This window comes from Nerophis lumbriciformis, linkage group LG09, assembly GCF_033978685.3.
Source record: "Nerophis lumbriciformis linkage group LG09, RoL_Nlum_v2.1, whole genome shotgun sequence".
In the NCBI taxonomy this organism is placed as follows: domain Eukaryota; kingdom Metazoa; phylum Chordata; class Actinopteri; order Syngnathiformes; family Syngnathidae; genus Nerophis; species Nerophis lumbriciformis.
The window spans coordinates 25446185-25464362 of NC_084556.2; the positions used below are offsets into that span (position 1 = coordinate 25446185).

The 18178-nt window shown below is 37.2% G+C and overlaps 1 protein-coding gene across 8 annotated transcripts in view; it reads left to right on the forward strand.

Annotated features, from left to right (window-relative positions):
* Nucleotides 1-18178, forward strand: part of LOC133607458 (unconventional myosin-XVIIIa-like) — a 187099-nt gene that overhangs the window by 159324 nt on the left and 9597 nt on the right. For 6 of the 8 annotated variants that reach the window (XM_061962091.1, XM_061962088.1, XM_061962094.1 and 3 more), the window contains 5 exons: nucleotides 3112-3249; nucleotides 6304-6489; nucleotides 6566-6705; nucleotides 7079-7123; nucleotides 17218-17340. In XM_061962091.1, the coding sequence (XP_061818075.1) occupies nucleotides 3112-3249; nucleotides 6304-6489; nucleotides 6566-6705; nucleotides 7079-7123; nucleotides 17218-17340 (632 nt within the window). The remainder of the gene's footprint in view (nucleotides 1-3111; nucleotides 3250-6303; nucleotides 6490-6565; nucleotides 6706-7078; nucleotides 7124-17217; nucleotides 17341-18178) is intronic. The other 2 variants (XM_061962093.1, XM_061962096.1) reach the window with 1 other exon arrangement.

The following is an 18178-nucleotide window of genomic DNA, read 5'->3' on the forward strand; positions in this document are numbered from 1 at the left end:
TCAAGAAGCAGATCTTTTTGTGCTATTTTGTGGTAATTTATCATAAATAGAGGTCGAATGTCTGAACTGAACAATAACAAAAATACTGAGCGTTTAAGCAAATATTAGTTGAGTCATTGGTGAGCTACTCAAAATCAATTAGTGAACAGTTTTTAATTTAGTTTTAGTCATAGTCTTTTGACAAACATGTATCTTAGTTTTAGTCTAATTTTAGTCATCTAAATTGACTTAGTTTTAGTCAATGAAATTACACAAAATTTATGTCAGCTAAAATTTTAGTACATTAAGTCAACTAAAATATTATGTATAAAAAAATGATTCTTTAAAGTTTATTTAAAATCACTTGTATTTAGACTACCTGCAAATTACTTGTTTAACACAATGATACTATGGTCAGGAATGATGTATTATGCATACAATGGTCAATGCCAAAAAATATCATTCAGGCACTTTTTCTATTTTTATTATGCTTCGCCTCTGGCAAAGCAGGTATGTATTTGTGTTGTGAAACGGAGTTACGATGAATGCCTTCTTATCATATACACATACCTTCAACTTACAGTTGTGTAGATGTCATCACATAGCGCCAAAAATAAAATATGTCCTCTTCACTGTCTCCCAGGTGTTCATATATTACAATGTGGAACATGTTAAATTCACACATTATTGTTTTCGCAGTGAGAAATTCAAGTAACGGGGGTGTATATTGTAGCATCCAGGTGTTGTGCCGGATAATGCACCCCCGGCGTAGAATGCACCCCCTGACGGGACTGTTATATCATCTAAAGCCCACACTTAAAAGTTTCCACGTGCAAGATTGAATCTATTTAAAAAAGTTATTTAATAAGAAGCCAAAAGTGCAAAAACAATAATGTTCGTGTTGGAGGAGTTGTGAATGAATGAAATATGAAATCCGTGCTGCAGGTGTACCTAATGTTGTGGCCCAGCAGCGACTGCACTTTTGACTTCTTATCAAATAACTTTTTTAAATAGATTCAATCTTGCACGTGGAAACTTTAAGTGTGGGCTTTAGTTGATATAACACTCCCGTAAGGGAGTGCATTCTACGCCGGGGGTGCATTATCCGGCACAACACCTAGTGCTGCAAAGGGTTCTGGGTATTTGTTCTGTTGTGTTTATGTTGTGTTACTGTACGGATGATCTCCCAAAATGTGTTTGTCATTCTTGTTTGGTGTGGATTCATAGTGTGGCGTATATTTCTAACAATGTTAAAGTTGCTTATAGGGTCACTCTCAGTGTAAACTGTATCGCTGTTGATGAAGTATGCGTTGCATTTACGTGAGTGTGCGTACAGAAGCCGCTAATATCTTGTGACTGGGCGGGCATGTTGTTAGAAAGGATGAAAAGCGGACGTGACGTCAGCTCGTAGAGGACGTTAAAAGCAGTGCATGTAAGGCACGCCCCCAAGACTGTGGAATACGAGATATAATGACTTATGAACACCTCCGTTCGAAGGTTGCCTCAGCTCAAAGCCTGAGCCCCGACATTAATGAACTAGCATCCAAGAAAAGATGGCAGGTATCTGGCTTGGGCACATCAGATTAGATCAGTGTGTTGCAAACTGAGCAGTTTAAAGTCCTGAATGGTTGGTTTATTCATTATTTTATTTTCAAATTTATTAGCCTGTGGAAAAAGTTAATGTTGATATTTACCTCAGAACGCTGCAAATAAAAAGAAGGCATTCAATTTTTATTTAAATTGTATTTGATATGCCATTGATATTTTTGAATTATTATTATTATTATTTGAAATTCGATTTTGCATGTCACTATAAAGTTATATAAGCCATGCTTGTTCAATATTTAATGCAAAACTTGTTTGGGTCCCCATCAAAAGGTTAATTTGTTCAACCTTGGTCCGCGGCTTTGTTCAGTTTTAAATTTTGGCCCACTCTGTATTTGAGTTTGACACCCCTGGACAAGACAAATTTGAATATAATCGGATTTTGTTTCTTTCAACATTTTCGTCACGTTTCTATTAGATGACGAAAATGTCAGTTTACTTTGTTGTCTGTCGTCTTATTCAACGTGCATTTTGATTTGATTCATTATCAGTTTTTTTTTACGTCAGGGAAAAATAGGTTGTTGACAATAACTAAGACAAAAGTTATTAGTCAACAAAATGAATACTGCTGGTGAGCTCCCGGTAGCTCACAAGCTACTAGTTGGTGACACCTGGCTTACATCAACTGCTTGAGTGAGAGCGCTTTGCGGCACAACACGTCACATTGTCGTGACTCCACTGCCTTAAGTGCTTGACATGTTTTTGGGAAACTGCCTGGTTGCCCACCCTTCTTTTACACTATCAGACAATACAAGGTGGAACACATTTTCTGCGCATGTCAGGTACATTTTAAGTGGCGGAACCATGCAGCCTGTATAGTTCTCTTAGCATGAGCAAATGTTGTCTCCACTGTCAAAGAGACAGTGCAAGAACAGCCTCTCTGCAAAACTACAGTACAGAGGACCATCAGTTAGCAGAATATTACCGTTTTGCAGCTGCACTCATAAAAAAGTGTGTACCGTATTTTTCGGAGTATAAGTCGCACCTGCCGAAAATGCATAATAAAGAAGGAAAAAAACATATAAGTCGCACTGGAGCCCGGCCAAGCTATGAAAAAAACTGCGACTTATAGTCCGAAAAATACGGTAATTGCACTTAAACTGAGACAGTGTATGAAAAACAAGCTATACCACCATATGCGTAGCTGGTAAATGTTTCAGCTGGAGTAAATATTAGTTGCACATACTGTTCTTCTTGTCAAAAACTGACAATGCAGGTGTAGATTTTACATGAGAATTAATGGGAAGGCCACTTATCGTTCTACAGTAGTACATTTCAAACTCCTCTTGCACCATTGGTAGTAGATACGGAGCTTATCTGCAACTCATTACTCACACTGGACATGTGGCATTTACTTAGAGGGTGAAAAGTCAACATTAATTCAATTTGCATACACATGATGTTTGATTTTTCCTCGCCTTTATTTAACAGGACGCTGAAAAGCTAAGCTCCAAGAATTAGCAATGAGAGCCCTCTGAAGAGTGGGTGTGTATTTGCATTTATCAAAGTGTGTCTACTTCCCCGCAGCTTCATTCGCTGCAAAGTCAGCTGGAGTTCCAGGAGCAGTCCATGGTGGACAAGTCTCTCGTGAGCCGTCAGGAGGCCAAGATCCGTGAGCTCGAGACCAAACTGGAGTATGAGAAGACGCAGATTAAACGTTTGGAGGTCAGGAAATTCTTGTGTCTCATTAAATTGGAAAGAACATTCTTAGCGAAAGCACAAATTCAACTTGACGTGTGATTTAATACTTATCAAGAGGTAGGAAAATGTGTATACACTGCATTGTAAGAGAAGAAGCAAACATTCTAATGAATCTTTGTGAAGCAATACACAAATCAAATGGAATGTTGCGCAATATATACAATATAAATTATATACATTTAGCCGATGAAAGAGTTTTTAATATTATCGTTATAGTGTGATAATGCATGTTGATGTTCCGCAAATTTGACAGAAGGCATCCTCGACGCAAAGTAGCGTCCTCGTTACCGGCTAATGTTCCTCCACAGTGCAGCTTCTAAATCAATAATTCTTGGCTGCATGGCGGCAACTCAACGATGCAAATATCGACATTAACGACATAGTATAGTATCACGTATATAGTTGCTTCTGTAGCACAGTGAAATATTCTCACTGATGACAGTTGGTTTTGTCTTTGGCGGAAATTAAATGTTCATATTTTCTATTAGTAGCAACATTACTTCTTATTAGTAAAGAATAAAACACATTTAAACATCCTGCTGAGTGCCCTTCACAGTACATCCGGTTTACCAAAATAAAATACACTCAGTCAATATATTTTTTAGATACAATGGTGTATTTACTTTAATAGAAACAAGTCACAACAGATACTGCAGTGATTAGATCGATATGTTTGCTAATTACACGACCATTTTTTGTCATTTTTGGAAATAAGAGCCACTTGTAGAAATTATATGGATGGATAGTCATTTTTGCTTTGGTTAAATTATTTTGCACTATTGACTTTAATACACATTTAGTATGTAATAAAAGGGAATAAGGAAATAATATAAATATTAATTATTTTCCTGGTGCTATACAAGCACCCATCTTATTATTGCTTGGACTTCACAGTTTAATAGTATAATTCTTCTTCTGCCGTGTTTAATATCGGAAAAATTGGCAACCTATCCCAACATATCTTATATCGTCGGAAAGGTCCCGATTCCGCCTACATCACTACTTCCTTTTTGGGACAATTTGTGTTACAATGGCGATGCTATTCAGGAAAATTATTATTATGGGCCCATTGAATAGGTACCCCTGAGCCAATTTAATTGGTACACTCTTTAAACTGAGTCAGAGCAAGATTACCGCTTCTTCTAGCTCAGCCATTCATGTAGCTCGGTGCTTAATATCTTCTTTTGTTCCCCACACGACCCCGAGAGGGACAAGCAGTAGAAAATGGATGGATAGATGGACTTGTCAAATGGCCTCCACAGGCAGCAGCCAATTTAGATGACTTCCTTTGAAGCCACGTGACAGGCCCTCTCAACCGGTGTTTCTCAGTCTGGTATCTGTACAGTGGCGTAACTAATGGGCAGACAACATGGCCACCCCAATAAAAAATCATGGTTTTGATACTCGGTGGTGTCTAGCAAATATGCTAACAGTTAACGTGCGTTGACATCATGGATTTGAATGCTTGGTGCCATCTTAAAAATATGCTAACATTTCTTATACACGCATGCTAATGGTAGCTTTCTAACGTTTTTTTGCTACATTTTTAGCTAATTGTGTATGTTTAAACATAAACATCATGATTTTTGATACTAGGAGCCATCTTGGAAGTATGCTAACGTCTCTTATATTAGCATGGCAGTGTTTATGTTAGCTTTTTAGCTAATTTTGTATGTTTACACCTACAAATAGTGCATTTTGGTACGTCCTCTTATCTGGTCATGTATAAGAACGCTAATGTAAGTATGCTAATGTTTTATGCTGACTTTTTAGCGAATTATGTATGTTTTAACCTAAAAATCATGGCTTTTGATACTTAGCGCCATCTTGGAAGTATGTTAACATCTCTTATATTAGCATGCTAATGTTAGCATGCAATCTTTTTTAGCAGATTTTGTATGTTTTCACCTAAAATAATGCATTTTGATACTTGCCGCTATCTGACAAGTATGCTAACTTGTCTTTTGTCATAATGCTACTGTTAACATGCCGACCGTGGACCCCGACTTAAACAAGTTGAAAAACTTATTCGGGTGTTACCATTTAGTGGTCAATTGTACGGAATATGTACTTCACTGTGCAACCTACTAATAAAAGTCTCAATCAATCAATCAAACGTTTTATGATAGCTCTTTAGCTCAATTTGTATGTTTGAATATCTAAATCATGGATTTTGATGCCTGGCGCCATCTTGGAAGTATGCTAATGTCTCATATTAGCAAGCTAATGTCTTCTATCTTATTCTGCTGCGTTTGATATCGGACAAATTGGCAAACGAACCCCAACATATCTTATACTGTTGGAAAGGTCTCAATTGCGCCTACATCGGTGCCTAATTTTTGGAACAATTTGTGTTACCATGGCGATGCAATTGAGGCAAAACACCATCTTTTTGCCCATTGAATTGGTACACCACTTTTTCTACTCGCTTTTTTCAGAAAACAGCAGGATTTTGATACTTGGTGCCATCTTAGAAGTATGCTAACGTGTCTTATATTAGCATGCTAATGTTTTATGCTAGCTTCATAGCTAATTGTGTATGTTTAAACCTAAAAATCCTGGATTTGTATACTTGGCGCCATGAACATTGCTTTAGCCAATACTGCTTCTGTAACTACTTGGTATTGGATTGATACCCAAATTTGTAGTATCGCCCAAAACTAATGTAAAGTAGTGCAACAACAGAATAATAAGTGCTTATTATATTTTAACAGGCGTGTAGATAGAATCATGTCAGAACAGAAAGCAACTAGACATTAACAGTAAATAAGCAAGTAGATTAAACATAGTTTTGAGTAAATAATAAAACTGACAATGATTCAATATGTTACCGCATGCATCAGCAGCCAAATTATAACCCGTTTGTGATATACGGTATATTGCTATCGCAAGAAGCTGCAATATATATAGCAATATAGATTTTAGGCTGCATCGCCCATCCCTACTCTCAGACATACAGTAATAATGCAAGCATAATGCAATATCTTCATATAACGAACATGTACTTCTCCTCCCTAGACTCTGGTTGGTCGTTTGAAGGACAACCTTGAGAAGATGACTGAGGAGAGAAACCAATGTATTGCTTCAGAGAACAGAGAGAAAGAGCAGAACAAGCGGATGCAGAGACAAATAAGGGACATGAAAGAAGAAATGACTGAGGTGTCCAAGAAAGAGACTGAGGCTAGCCGAAAGAAACACGAGTTGGTATGTGTGGGGAGCTCGAGGGTTATAATCTTAGTTAGTACCCAGAATATGAAAAGGCTTTTCTGTTAATGTCCAGGACATGGACATTGAGAGCTTAGAGGCAGCAAATCAGAGCTTACAAGGGGACCTTAAACTGGCCTTCAAGAGGATAGGTGACCTGCAGGCCGCCATCGAGGACGAAATGGAAAGTGATGACAATGACGACCTAATCAACAGGTACAAAATATCAATGTAATGGTTAGAACCTTGTAGTAACACTGAATGCTCTCAAACACTGAGGCAGCCTGTCCATCATAACTTGTTATTCTTTGTCTTCCAGCAGTGATATTGTTTTAACCTGTTCTGTAATTCTGCATCATGCCTTTCCTGTCTGTTCTCCAAATACTTGTAAAATGGTTTAAGGCAGTTGTCTGCTGCTGATCTTTCGTCTTGACAAAATGCATAAACACGCTCGAGAAAGAAGGCCAGCAGCAGATTTACAATGGATGATAGTAGAACAATGTTGATATTCTACTTTTGTGCATATCTCACCTGTTCTCTTGTTTTCTCTGTTTTGCTCCCATTTCGGTGTCGTCCACACTCCTGGCAGTTTGCAAGACATGGTGACAAAGTATCAGAAAAGAAAGAACAAAACGTGAGAGCGTAAAATGCATCCTTTGTGTTTGTCATGATGTTTGTTTTCTCACCTTTTTTTAACCAGAGAATAATGCAGTGTTTGTTAGCTCTGAAAAAAGTGCAGTAGTATCTCAATTTACCAGCTTAATTAGTTCTGTGATGGTGCTCTTAACTAAAAACACTTGTATCTCAAATCGATGTTTCATATTGAAATCAATATAATTGGTGTTTCTACATTAAAAATATTAGATTTTTTGTCTTATTATTATTCTTTACTGATACAGTAGTACCTCAACTTACCAACTTAATTGGTTATGTGGCGGCGCTTTTAACTCAAATCAATGTCTCTCATTTAAATGAATTAAAATCAATTGGTGGTTGGCCCATCCAAAAAAACACAATTTTAACAAAAGAAAATCAAACTTTTAGATATGAAATATTAAATAAAATGTACTACCAGACAACCACAGTATTTCTATGAAGTAATGTAATAATAAAATACAACATTTACCTTGGAGAGTGGACTTCTACTGTATGTCCTTCCGGCTGTTTCTCAGTCAAACACACCATCAGCAGCTTCTCCATATTTTCAAGGATACATGTTCGTCGTTTGATATTATTTAACATTCTAGCTCTTGTTAGATTGATTCTGCTTCAATATGGTGCAGACTAGCAGTGGCACACTCAAATTGCTTTAATGATTTATTTCATTAATTCAATGACTATCTTCCGCTTGGTCTTCTCAGCAGTGTCCCACTTTCTTCCTTCTCATGCTTGAAAAAACACATTTATGTCAATCTCCAGCTACAAACTAATGCTAGCAAGGAAGACTAGATGTTTTGGGCAGATCTTACGACGTTCACTGTGACATTTGCTACGCCAACTAATGGCGGGGATGCTTGCAATTCAAATTTGACTCTTATCTCGAAACACTTTTAAGTTGAGGTACCACAGTGTTATTCAGTGAACACTACTTGATTTATTCATTGCAAGTTGTGTCATACATCTGCAACTTTTTCTCTTTAATTGAAATACACCAAATATTCAGCACAATATTGGCAGAATAACAACAAAACATGAGCTGTAGAAAATAGAAGCACAAAAAGGTTACAAAAAGGTTACAATCTTCACATTTCATCTCCATCAAGCTTCACTTTCTATCCGATATAAATGCTCTATTTTTAACACAATTTCTTTCCTTGTGTGTTGGTCCCTTCAGCACATGCATTGAGAATGACCCTGCGAATAAGTTTCCCATTTATGTGATGGTCTGCAGTGTCCATGCAAAGCATTGACAAAACGTCTTTACTAAACTTTACCAAATCTGCAATATATTAAAAATAACTTGATCGAGTTTGTCCTTGTGCAAAGAGTGATCAAAGTAATCAACTTAACTATGTTGTGTGTTTGTTCATTAATGCACTTGAGACAAGCTCAATTCAAAAAAATGCAGATGTCTGTGAAGCAAATATAGCATCTGCTGCTTTCCGTCCATTACCTGCAGAGTCAGCAAGCTGGGTGCACCACCTTCTAAAAAAAACCCCAGTCTGTCATTAACATGCGCCTTTTTCACCAATCCATTCTTCATTTTTTCATAGACTTGTGAAACCTGAACACCTGCTTGCAAAATGTGTTGTCATTAACAGCAAATGACATTCATTTGAGATATTGTACAGTGAAAGCAACATTTCTATTGTATGCTGTTTATACACTATAGACATTTGCATGAATGTCTTAATTGCACTTGTCATCACATTAACAGATGGGATTTAGGAGGCTGACTTTTCTTCAGATATTCACTTTATTACACTATATTATTTATCACCAAAGTGCATACAGGGAGTGTTTTGTAATACCTTGCTGCTTTCATGTGCATTAGGGTAATCAGCATTATAAACATCACTTAGTATGATGCAGTGGTTGGTTCTATATTATTGGCAGTTACAACACGAGAATGCCACTCCGTAGACATCTGCCAAAGTATATAAAGTCTATATATCGATACAAAGAGGTGTCACCGAAGTCTGGGCCCCCATACACATGACTCCTGAAGGGCCCACCCCAAACTCAACCCAATATCGCCACCCCATACACACACACAGGTAATTATTGCAGGGATTTGGTTGAAACTAGCTTTTTCAAACACATCTAAAAATCACAGGTTTTGGACTGTTGAAAGGCAGGATTAACATATCTAGAGCATATCTAGATAAATCACCCTCAGGCCCCCAAAAATGGTGCCAAAAATCTATATAAAATGGCCAGCATCTGAATGTAATCATATAATCTGTCATTATTCACTTAAATATGATTATTAATAGGTCGATGCTTCCTTTACTGTTCGATATTAGCTGATATGATTATTATCAGTGGATAATACTAATTATATTAATACATCATTATTATGATTGTTATTTTTCGTGCATCTCCTGGGGTTAAGCCTCCCGAGTCTTTAAACCTTTGTTTCTAACTTTAATCAGGGGTACTTGAACACACCACAGTCATGGCAATGATATGCAAAAATCTAACATGTTCATAACTTTATCTTATGCTGCCACATATAGATTTATTATATTTTTACATTTCATTTATCACTTCATCATTGTTCCATGCTTAAAGGTGAGCTTTGATGACATTAATGACGTCTGTGTTAAGTGAAGAGTTTCAAGTTGGGTTTGTATTCACAATATACTCCATAAGTAATAACATTAAAAAATAAATACATCAACAATAATGAGTGAAGTAAGTTATATTTCATATGGTGCGATAAATAAGATTATCTATAAAATTAATGAATGGATGGATGAAATACATTCAGAATGTTTATCATGATTCTTCTTCTTTGTATTTTGTAAACACTTTAAGTTTGAAGAGTTTCTTGAAGTGGATCATATTAGTACATTGTTGGATTTATTTGCTTAATCCATTTCATAATTTAATTCCACATACTGATATACTGAAGGTCTTTAGTGTTGTACGTGCATACAAAGGTTTTAAGTTACATCTTTCTCCAAGGTTATATTTCTCCTCTTTTGTTAAGAAGAATTGTTGTGAAGTTGAGAAGAATTGTTGTGGAGGCCAACTTGCTCTTAGATTGCATCTGACTGCTGATTGGTCAGCTGCTGCGTTCTGTCAGTTATTGTCATGCTCGCAAGAAGGCAGCCTGAGAAAGCCAATTAATGAGCTTGTGTGCGGTCTAAAGGAAAAAGCTTCAGCCTGAGTGGCCATTTTCCACCTGGCGCTAGTGTCTGACTTGTCTCCATTCAATAGCGCAACATTATTTTTGGACGTTAAAAAGTTAAGGAGACAAAAAATGTTTTGGAAAAAGTAAAGGGGCACAAATGATGAATTGCCAATATGTGGGTGTCTACCGTAGTATCATTATAGGACTGAGCACGACAAGGTGAATAAACCGTAAGTGCGTGACATTACAGTGTGTGCAGTACACCTATGCATATGTCCAGTAATTAACTTTATAATGCTGATATGATAGCGCCGAGCCGTACGTGATTTAAGGCTGACTAAGTATTTGTGACAAAGATTTACAACCAGCCAAGGCCGATTGTCAGAAGCCATTAACGTTCACTTCCAAAATTCTTGGGGCTTGTTTGTATCTGTAGGCCTCAGGAGCGCTTAGCGAAGAGCGTAGGACCAAGGACAAATTGGTTGTGACACCATTTGCACTGCACTCAATTGCAAGCCACCTTTTATTTCACATTGGCGTGTGTATTAGAGCGGGAAGAGAGAGCGATTTACTTTGGATGGAGTTTTGGGATTGTAGTTTTTGGTATAAGAGTATATCATGCAGAGAAGTTGCAGTATCACAGATGATTGCATGCGTAATCCATTTGCAAGTATTATTAGAATCTTGTTTTGCAGTTGACTTTCATTGCTTGTTATTTAGCATTCAGTACAGACACAAGGGAGCAAAAAAAGTACAATATGTAACATGAATTCAAAGTGGAGGCTCTGCTTCACTCATCACTTGTCATGCATTGGAAAAATGGCTTTTTGGCACAACCCCTCCCCCAAAAGACGAACAGAGGGAACTCTTTGTTGAGAGAGGGCAAACGATTGAATATGTGGCTGTGCATGGTGACAAAGAACACGGTGATGGAGATTTCCAGGAGACTAGGAAGACACATGATAGAGCTTTGCACTGCGACAGTCATCTTGCAGCATCATGAATAGTGTTTTCTTCTTGTAATCAGCAACCACGCCAAAATAGATCATCTTGTCACTTTTTTTTTATTAAGTGATAGGCTGGTGTCTGCAGACTGAATGAAAAACAGCATTTTGTGAGAACAAAACACTTTCTATAGATGAAACATGACCTCCAATAGCAAACTAAAATGTGACTATGAATCATAGTGAAAATGAAACTATTAATCCAACCTTGCTCTCTACTATCATTTTTCAAAGTGCTTTTAGGGTCAAATCATATACATTTGTGTTAGTTATTTTCACTTGCATCATAGCCAAGGCTGCTCGCCCTGTGTGATGAGGCTCTGCCTTCTCACCAATATCCTATCGCTAAGATAGCATACTCAAAATGGGGTAAGGCCATGTTCAATGTATCATGTATTAGGGAAATTTTAATATGTTTGTGCTGTCAAACAATTAGTTTTTAATCCGATTAATCACAGGGTTGCGGTGCAATAAGGCTGATTAATCACAAATATTTATTAGGTCTGTAAAAAAGAACAAGATAACTCATGTGATTAATCACCAAAAATATCGCAGCATTAATCATGAATAAACACAGATTCATTAAATTTGACGGCAAATGCTCCTTTGCCTTAAGGTAACAAAAGTTATACGGTCAGTGCATACGCGAATGCAAAGATGAGTAGGGATTTAACGATTAGCCATTTTTGCTATTAACCATGATTAAAAACACCACGCTTATTTAATCGCAAAGGTGAAAAATAATTGAGTTGGTGAAAGAGTTAAATGTCACTTACAATCAGTATCTTAGCGCTAAATCAGATCAGTGTAAACAAACAGCACCAGGTACTTCTGTCAAGGGCTTCATTTAATGTTAGAGATTGCTTCTTCCTGTCTGTGTTGAATAAACTGTAGGCATTGTAAATGAATATAGCAAGTTTAAAACATGACTTAACATCAGGAGCTTATAGAATAGCAACACTATACCATGGATGTAATTATGGGCATTCCTGTTATTATTAATACAGTATAACATAGAATATCAAAAATTAATAGATAGGCATTTACCCAAATGAGTAACATTTTCCCCTGGGAGATCAATAAAAAGTATTCTTAGTCTTATTTTAATGATACAATTATTAATTTATCATTGTTTTATTATTAATAATACTTATTAAATAAATGATAAATGGGTTGTACTTGTATAGCGCTTTTCTACCTTCAAGGTACTCAAAGCGCTTTGACACTACTTCCACATTTACCCATTCACACACTGATGGAGGGAGCTGCCATGCAAGGCGCTAACCAGCACCCATCAGGAGCAAGGGTGAAGTGTCTTGCTCAGGACACAACAGACATGACGAGGTTGGTACTAGGTGGGGATTGAATCAGGGACCCTCGGGTCGCGCACGGCCATTCTTCCACTGCGCCACGCCGTCCCCTTATTAGGGATGGACGATTATGGAAAAAATAATAATCACTATTATTTTGATTGACATTGTAATCACGATTAATAACACAATTCTTCATTTTAATTTGAAAACATGAGTATTTATTTTACCATCAAAATGTAACTTTAAATATAGTTTAAAAAAACAGATATACATTAGTAATGAATAAACCACAGCAAGTAAAATAATAATAATTGTAATAATAATACATTTAAATAAAAATAGCAATATAAAAACAAGCGGTAGAAAATGGATGGATATAAAAACAATGATATTAAGTGTTTCCATTTTAATTGTTTTTATTGATCTACTTTTTTTTTTACCTGTTACACTTATTTTACCATCACAGTGTGTGCCTTTTGTATCAAATAAAATGTTAAAAATGTTTGTTAATTAAATGCAAAACATTATTGGTGCAATACATCTTTGGACAGTTCAATAATTATGAAATAGTTATGAAATAATTGTGAAAATGTATCAGTGAGTGCCTTTAGTACATTATACTTGTGCAAGGTACTTTTTTGAAACCCTTTTTTTTTCTTAGCACAGTCAGACCGAATGTGGAGCACCGGGCTCTTTTTGTTAAGTGTGCTGTGTGGTTGTTCTCAGCTTGACAAGTATGGAGAACATTTTAGGCTGTAAATAAAAAAAGAGATCCTCTCAAGTTGCGATCACTGTTTGCACATTAATCTTACATCGATGATGTCGTTCACAACAACACAAGCAGATGAGATGTTTTGTGGGTGTATGGATTGTTCTTGCTAGCTTTAACTTCTTAGTTTAGTCGCTGTTTTAAGTGACGTATCCAGATTGTTTAGTTCAGGACGGGGCGGTTGAGTGTGTCGGAGATCAATGAGCGGTACCGGACACATTATTTTCCCCAAACAAATGTTCCTTCGCTGCACAATGACAGCATATCACTCACATTTATGTCATTTTTCCTGATATTATGCGTTTAACAGCGGATTTCGTTTTATTGCAGAATTATGTCATTTAGTCCGCGGTTATGTGAACGCAAAAATCATATGCCTTACTTTTTTTGTTGAGTGATTATTGATTTCAGCATACTAGTACTGCATAAAATAAATAATATCTATTATGGCGAGATCCATGCTCACTCATCTGTTTCACCATTACAAGCTCAAGAATATGCATGCAAGTTGCGCAGCCAATTAATCAATTATTATTATTATTATATTTTCATAATTGGGAGAAGCCAAAATCAAACTTTAAATCAAAATGTAATTAATTTTCCAGCCCTAATACTTAACGTATTTATGATTCTGTTTTGATATTAAAATGTTATTTGATTACTATTATTTTCAACAGTAAAAAGTAATACATCAAAATCTATATTGTATGTCGTGATTTTATGCATGTTTTGTCTTGAAATTAATCAATGCATAATAATTGTGAAACCCTGATTATTACTCAAGTTATAATCGCACAGTATAATTGTTGCATCCCCATGAGGGACACAGTATCACTTCCTGTGATCCATAAAGCATTGATGCTTCAGTATCGTTTCGCCCATCACTAATGCACACACATTAAAGTATGCTTTTAATGTTGATGTGCAATTATTAGAGTAAAATAATGAAAGTTATGGTAAGCAAAACACATTTTGTTTATTTCAACTATTTTACCCAAAACATGCAACGAGGCTATAAAGTGTTTTATCCAATTACTGGCATAATCGAACGCATTAATCAATAGGTTACCAAAATAATCGATAGCTGCAACTTTGAAGGTTTAACTCCCAAACATTACCAGTTTTTGTTGTCCTTTTTGAAGTCACTATCAATAATGCAATGCAGCAGTTGGAGACTGAATTGATTATTCCCTACTTAAGTTTCCGAGGTTCAACACATGACGTTTGGACCATAAGACGGTGCCAATGATGCTGGTTCTGTTTGTTGTATTGTGCATATAAAGGCCCCCTTTGGTTGGAAATAACACATTACTGAATAAATGTACCTCTGTACATGAGCAAATTCATTATTTCCACTTGTTCGAAACATGTATTAATAACGAAGATGATAAAAATTAAGTGTAGCCAATAGCCATGGAATCGATCGGTTTCATATCCTCTGTACAGCCAGCATTTGTTTTTGTTTTATTTCTGTGTACATTTTGGCAAAAATATCCCCCTAATGCATGTTTACAAATCTCCATTGCAGAGGTGTATCACATCATACACATTATATAGATATATGATGGAGGAAAACTGATGGCATATACAGGTAAAAGCCAGTAAATTAGAATATTTTGAAAAACTTGATTTATTTCAGTAATTGCATTCAAAAGGTGTAACTTGTACATTATATTTATTCATTGCACACAGACTGATGCATTCAAATGTTTATTTCATTTAATTTTGATGATTTGAAGTGGCAACAAATGAAAATCCAAAATTCCGTGTGTCACAAAATTAGAATATTACTTAAGGCTAATACAAAAAAGGGATTTTTAGAAATGTTGGCCAACTGAAAAGTATGAAAATGAAAAATATGAGCATGTACAATACTCAATACTTGGTTGGAGCTCCTTTTGCCTCAATTACTGCGTTAATGCGGCGTGGCATGGAGTCGATGAGTTTCTGGCACTGCTCAGGTGTTATGAGAGCCCAGGTTGCTCTGATAGTGGCCTTCAACTCTTCTGCGTTTTTGGGTCTGGCATTCTGCATCTTCCTTTTCACAATACCCCACAGATTTTCTATGGGGCTAAGGTCAGGGGAGTTGGCGGGCCAATTTAGAACAGAAATACCATGGTCCGTAAACCAGGCACGGGTAGATTTTGCGCTGTGTGCAGGCGCCAAGTCCTGTTGGAACTTGAAATCTCCATCTCCATAGAGCAGGTCAGCAGCAGGAAGCATGAAGTGCTCTAAAACTTGCTGGTAGACGGCTGCGTTGACCCTGGATCTCAGGAAACAGAGTGGACCGACACCAGCAGATGACATGGCACCCCAAACCATCACCCAACCATGCAAATTTTGCATTTCCTTTGGAAATCGAGGTCCCAGAGTCTGGAGGAAGACAGGAGAGACACAGGATCCACGTTGCCTGAAGTCTAGTGTAAAGTTTCCACCATCAGTGATGGTTTGGGGTGCCATGTCATCTGCTGGTGTCGGTCCACTCTGTTTCCTGAGATCCAGGGTCAACGCAGCCGTCTACCAGCAAGTTTTAGAGCACTTCATGCTTCCTGCTGCTGACCTGCTCTATGGAGATGGAGATTTCAAGTTCCAACAGGACTTGGCGCCTGCACACAGCGCAAAATCTACCCGTGCCTGGTTTACGGACCATGGTATTTCTGTTCTAAATTGGCCCGCCAACTCCCCTGACCTTAGCCCCATAGAAAATCTGTGGGGTATTGTGAAAAGGAAGATGCAGAATGCCAGACCCAAAAACGCAGAAGAGTTGAAGGCCACTATCAGAGCAACCTGGGCTCTCATAACACCTGAGCAGTGCCAGAAACTCATCGACTCCATGCCACGCCGCATTAACGCAGTAATTGAGGCAAAAGGAGCTCCAACCAAGTATTGAGTATTGTACATGCTCATATTTTTCATTTTCATACTTTTCAGTTGGCCAACATTTCTAAAAATCCCTTTTTTGTATTAGCCTTAAGTAATATTCTAATTTTGTGACACACGGAATTTTGGATTTTCATTTGTTGCCACTTCAAATCATCAAAATTAAATGAAATAAACATTTGAATGCATCAGTCTGTGTGCAATGAATAAATATAATGTACAAGTTACACCTTTTGAATGCAATTACTGAAATAAATCAAGTTTTTCAAAATATTCTAATTTACTGGCTTTTACCTGTAATTAGCAACCAAGATGTACCTAATGTAATACATATTCTATGTTCCCCAGTGTAATGACTCCAGGAAGTTACCTTTTCTTAAAAGCAGTTTTTGCATTCACAGACATGTAATACCAGAATACAACTACAGCACTCAAAAACAAGCATTGTGAGAGGCACACTGTGGAAATTCACCATTGTATTTAAATCAATGAATGAAAACAGCCAGTGCAGGTGGAATCTGTTGTGTTTTCCCCGATGGATCCACAGGTCTCTGTATTGATTGTTATGTCAAGCGTAGGGGGCCTTAGGTAGCTCATGGCTCCGCTCCATTACAAGCATCAGGAGCGGGTGACATGCCACACAGATGCTTGTAGCCAGCAGCCAAACACGTTGATTATCCCTCCAAGGACCTCATCTGCATTCTGCATGGATGTGCATGCATGTGCTTCTACAATGTTGAATAATGACATAATATGATTTATGCTCACCCTTATTACCCTTACAGTACCAGGTGACCATTTTGTGATATTACGCTGAATAAATATTCATTGAACAAGTCAGTTGATCTGAGAGTAACACTGTCGAAATGATTCGTATCTGGACATTAAGTAGACTGAGAGTAATACTGTACAAATTTAAAGGGAAGATAATAATCATTTTTATCATTCTTTTTGTCCTCGCAGTGGGGATGAGACGGATGGAGATTCTGAGGTAGAGGACCGTGTGGATGGAGTTAAGTCCTGGCTCTCCAAGAACAAAGCCTCCTCTAAAGCCCAGTCAGACGAAGGAAGTCTGAAGAGCGCCAGGTTAGTGCTTCCCTCTTATCCGGTTGCCTCATCACAGACAATGACCATGAGGATCTACGTGGTAGCTCTGTGATAAGGACTCGTATAGAAGAGTGCACTTGGAGACTGGAGACCTCCAACATTCTTTTTTTTTAATAATACTGAGCACACCAATAGATGTGTGGTTTTAACAATGCTAAAATTAACAATTCTCCTCTAGCACACATGACAAAGCAATATTTTTTCTCAATCATGATGTACAGATTACCTACAGTATTTATTGATTACCTTATGCAATCTGCGGTGCAGTACACTACTTGGTTCAGAGACAGTACCAATTTCTATTCATAACTTAGTGCAGGGGTCTCCTAAGTATTGGCTCGCAAAACATTCTGCAGGCAAAATAAACACACCGCGGATAAGAACGTTAAAAAAACAAAGAAAAAAATGCAACTGCCCCACATCCTTTCCAAAAGTTGGACCTGAATTCAAACCAAAATGGCTGATGCCCTGTGCATCTTACTAGTCTTTGATGGTTTCCGTACATACGTACTAGTTAATTGCAAGATATTTTGAGTTTTTGAGTGTGCTAAAGCCTTGAAAAAGGTTTGGGTTGGCATAGTAATAATAACACAGTGGTACCTCAACTGAGGAGTGTTTTAAGCAACGAGCTATTTGTCTTACATTTAGCCATTAGTTGGCATAGCAAATGTCACAGTGAACCCCGTAAGATCCGATGAGACATCTGGTTTTACTCACACGCTTTATTTTATAGCTAGAGATGGACATAACTTTGTTCTTTCTAACCATGGGAAGGAAGAAAGTGAGAATAGTGCTGAGAACAATAAGCGGATTATAT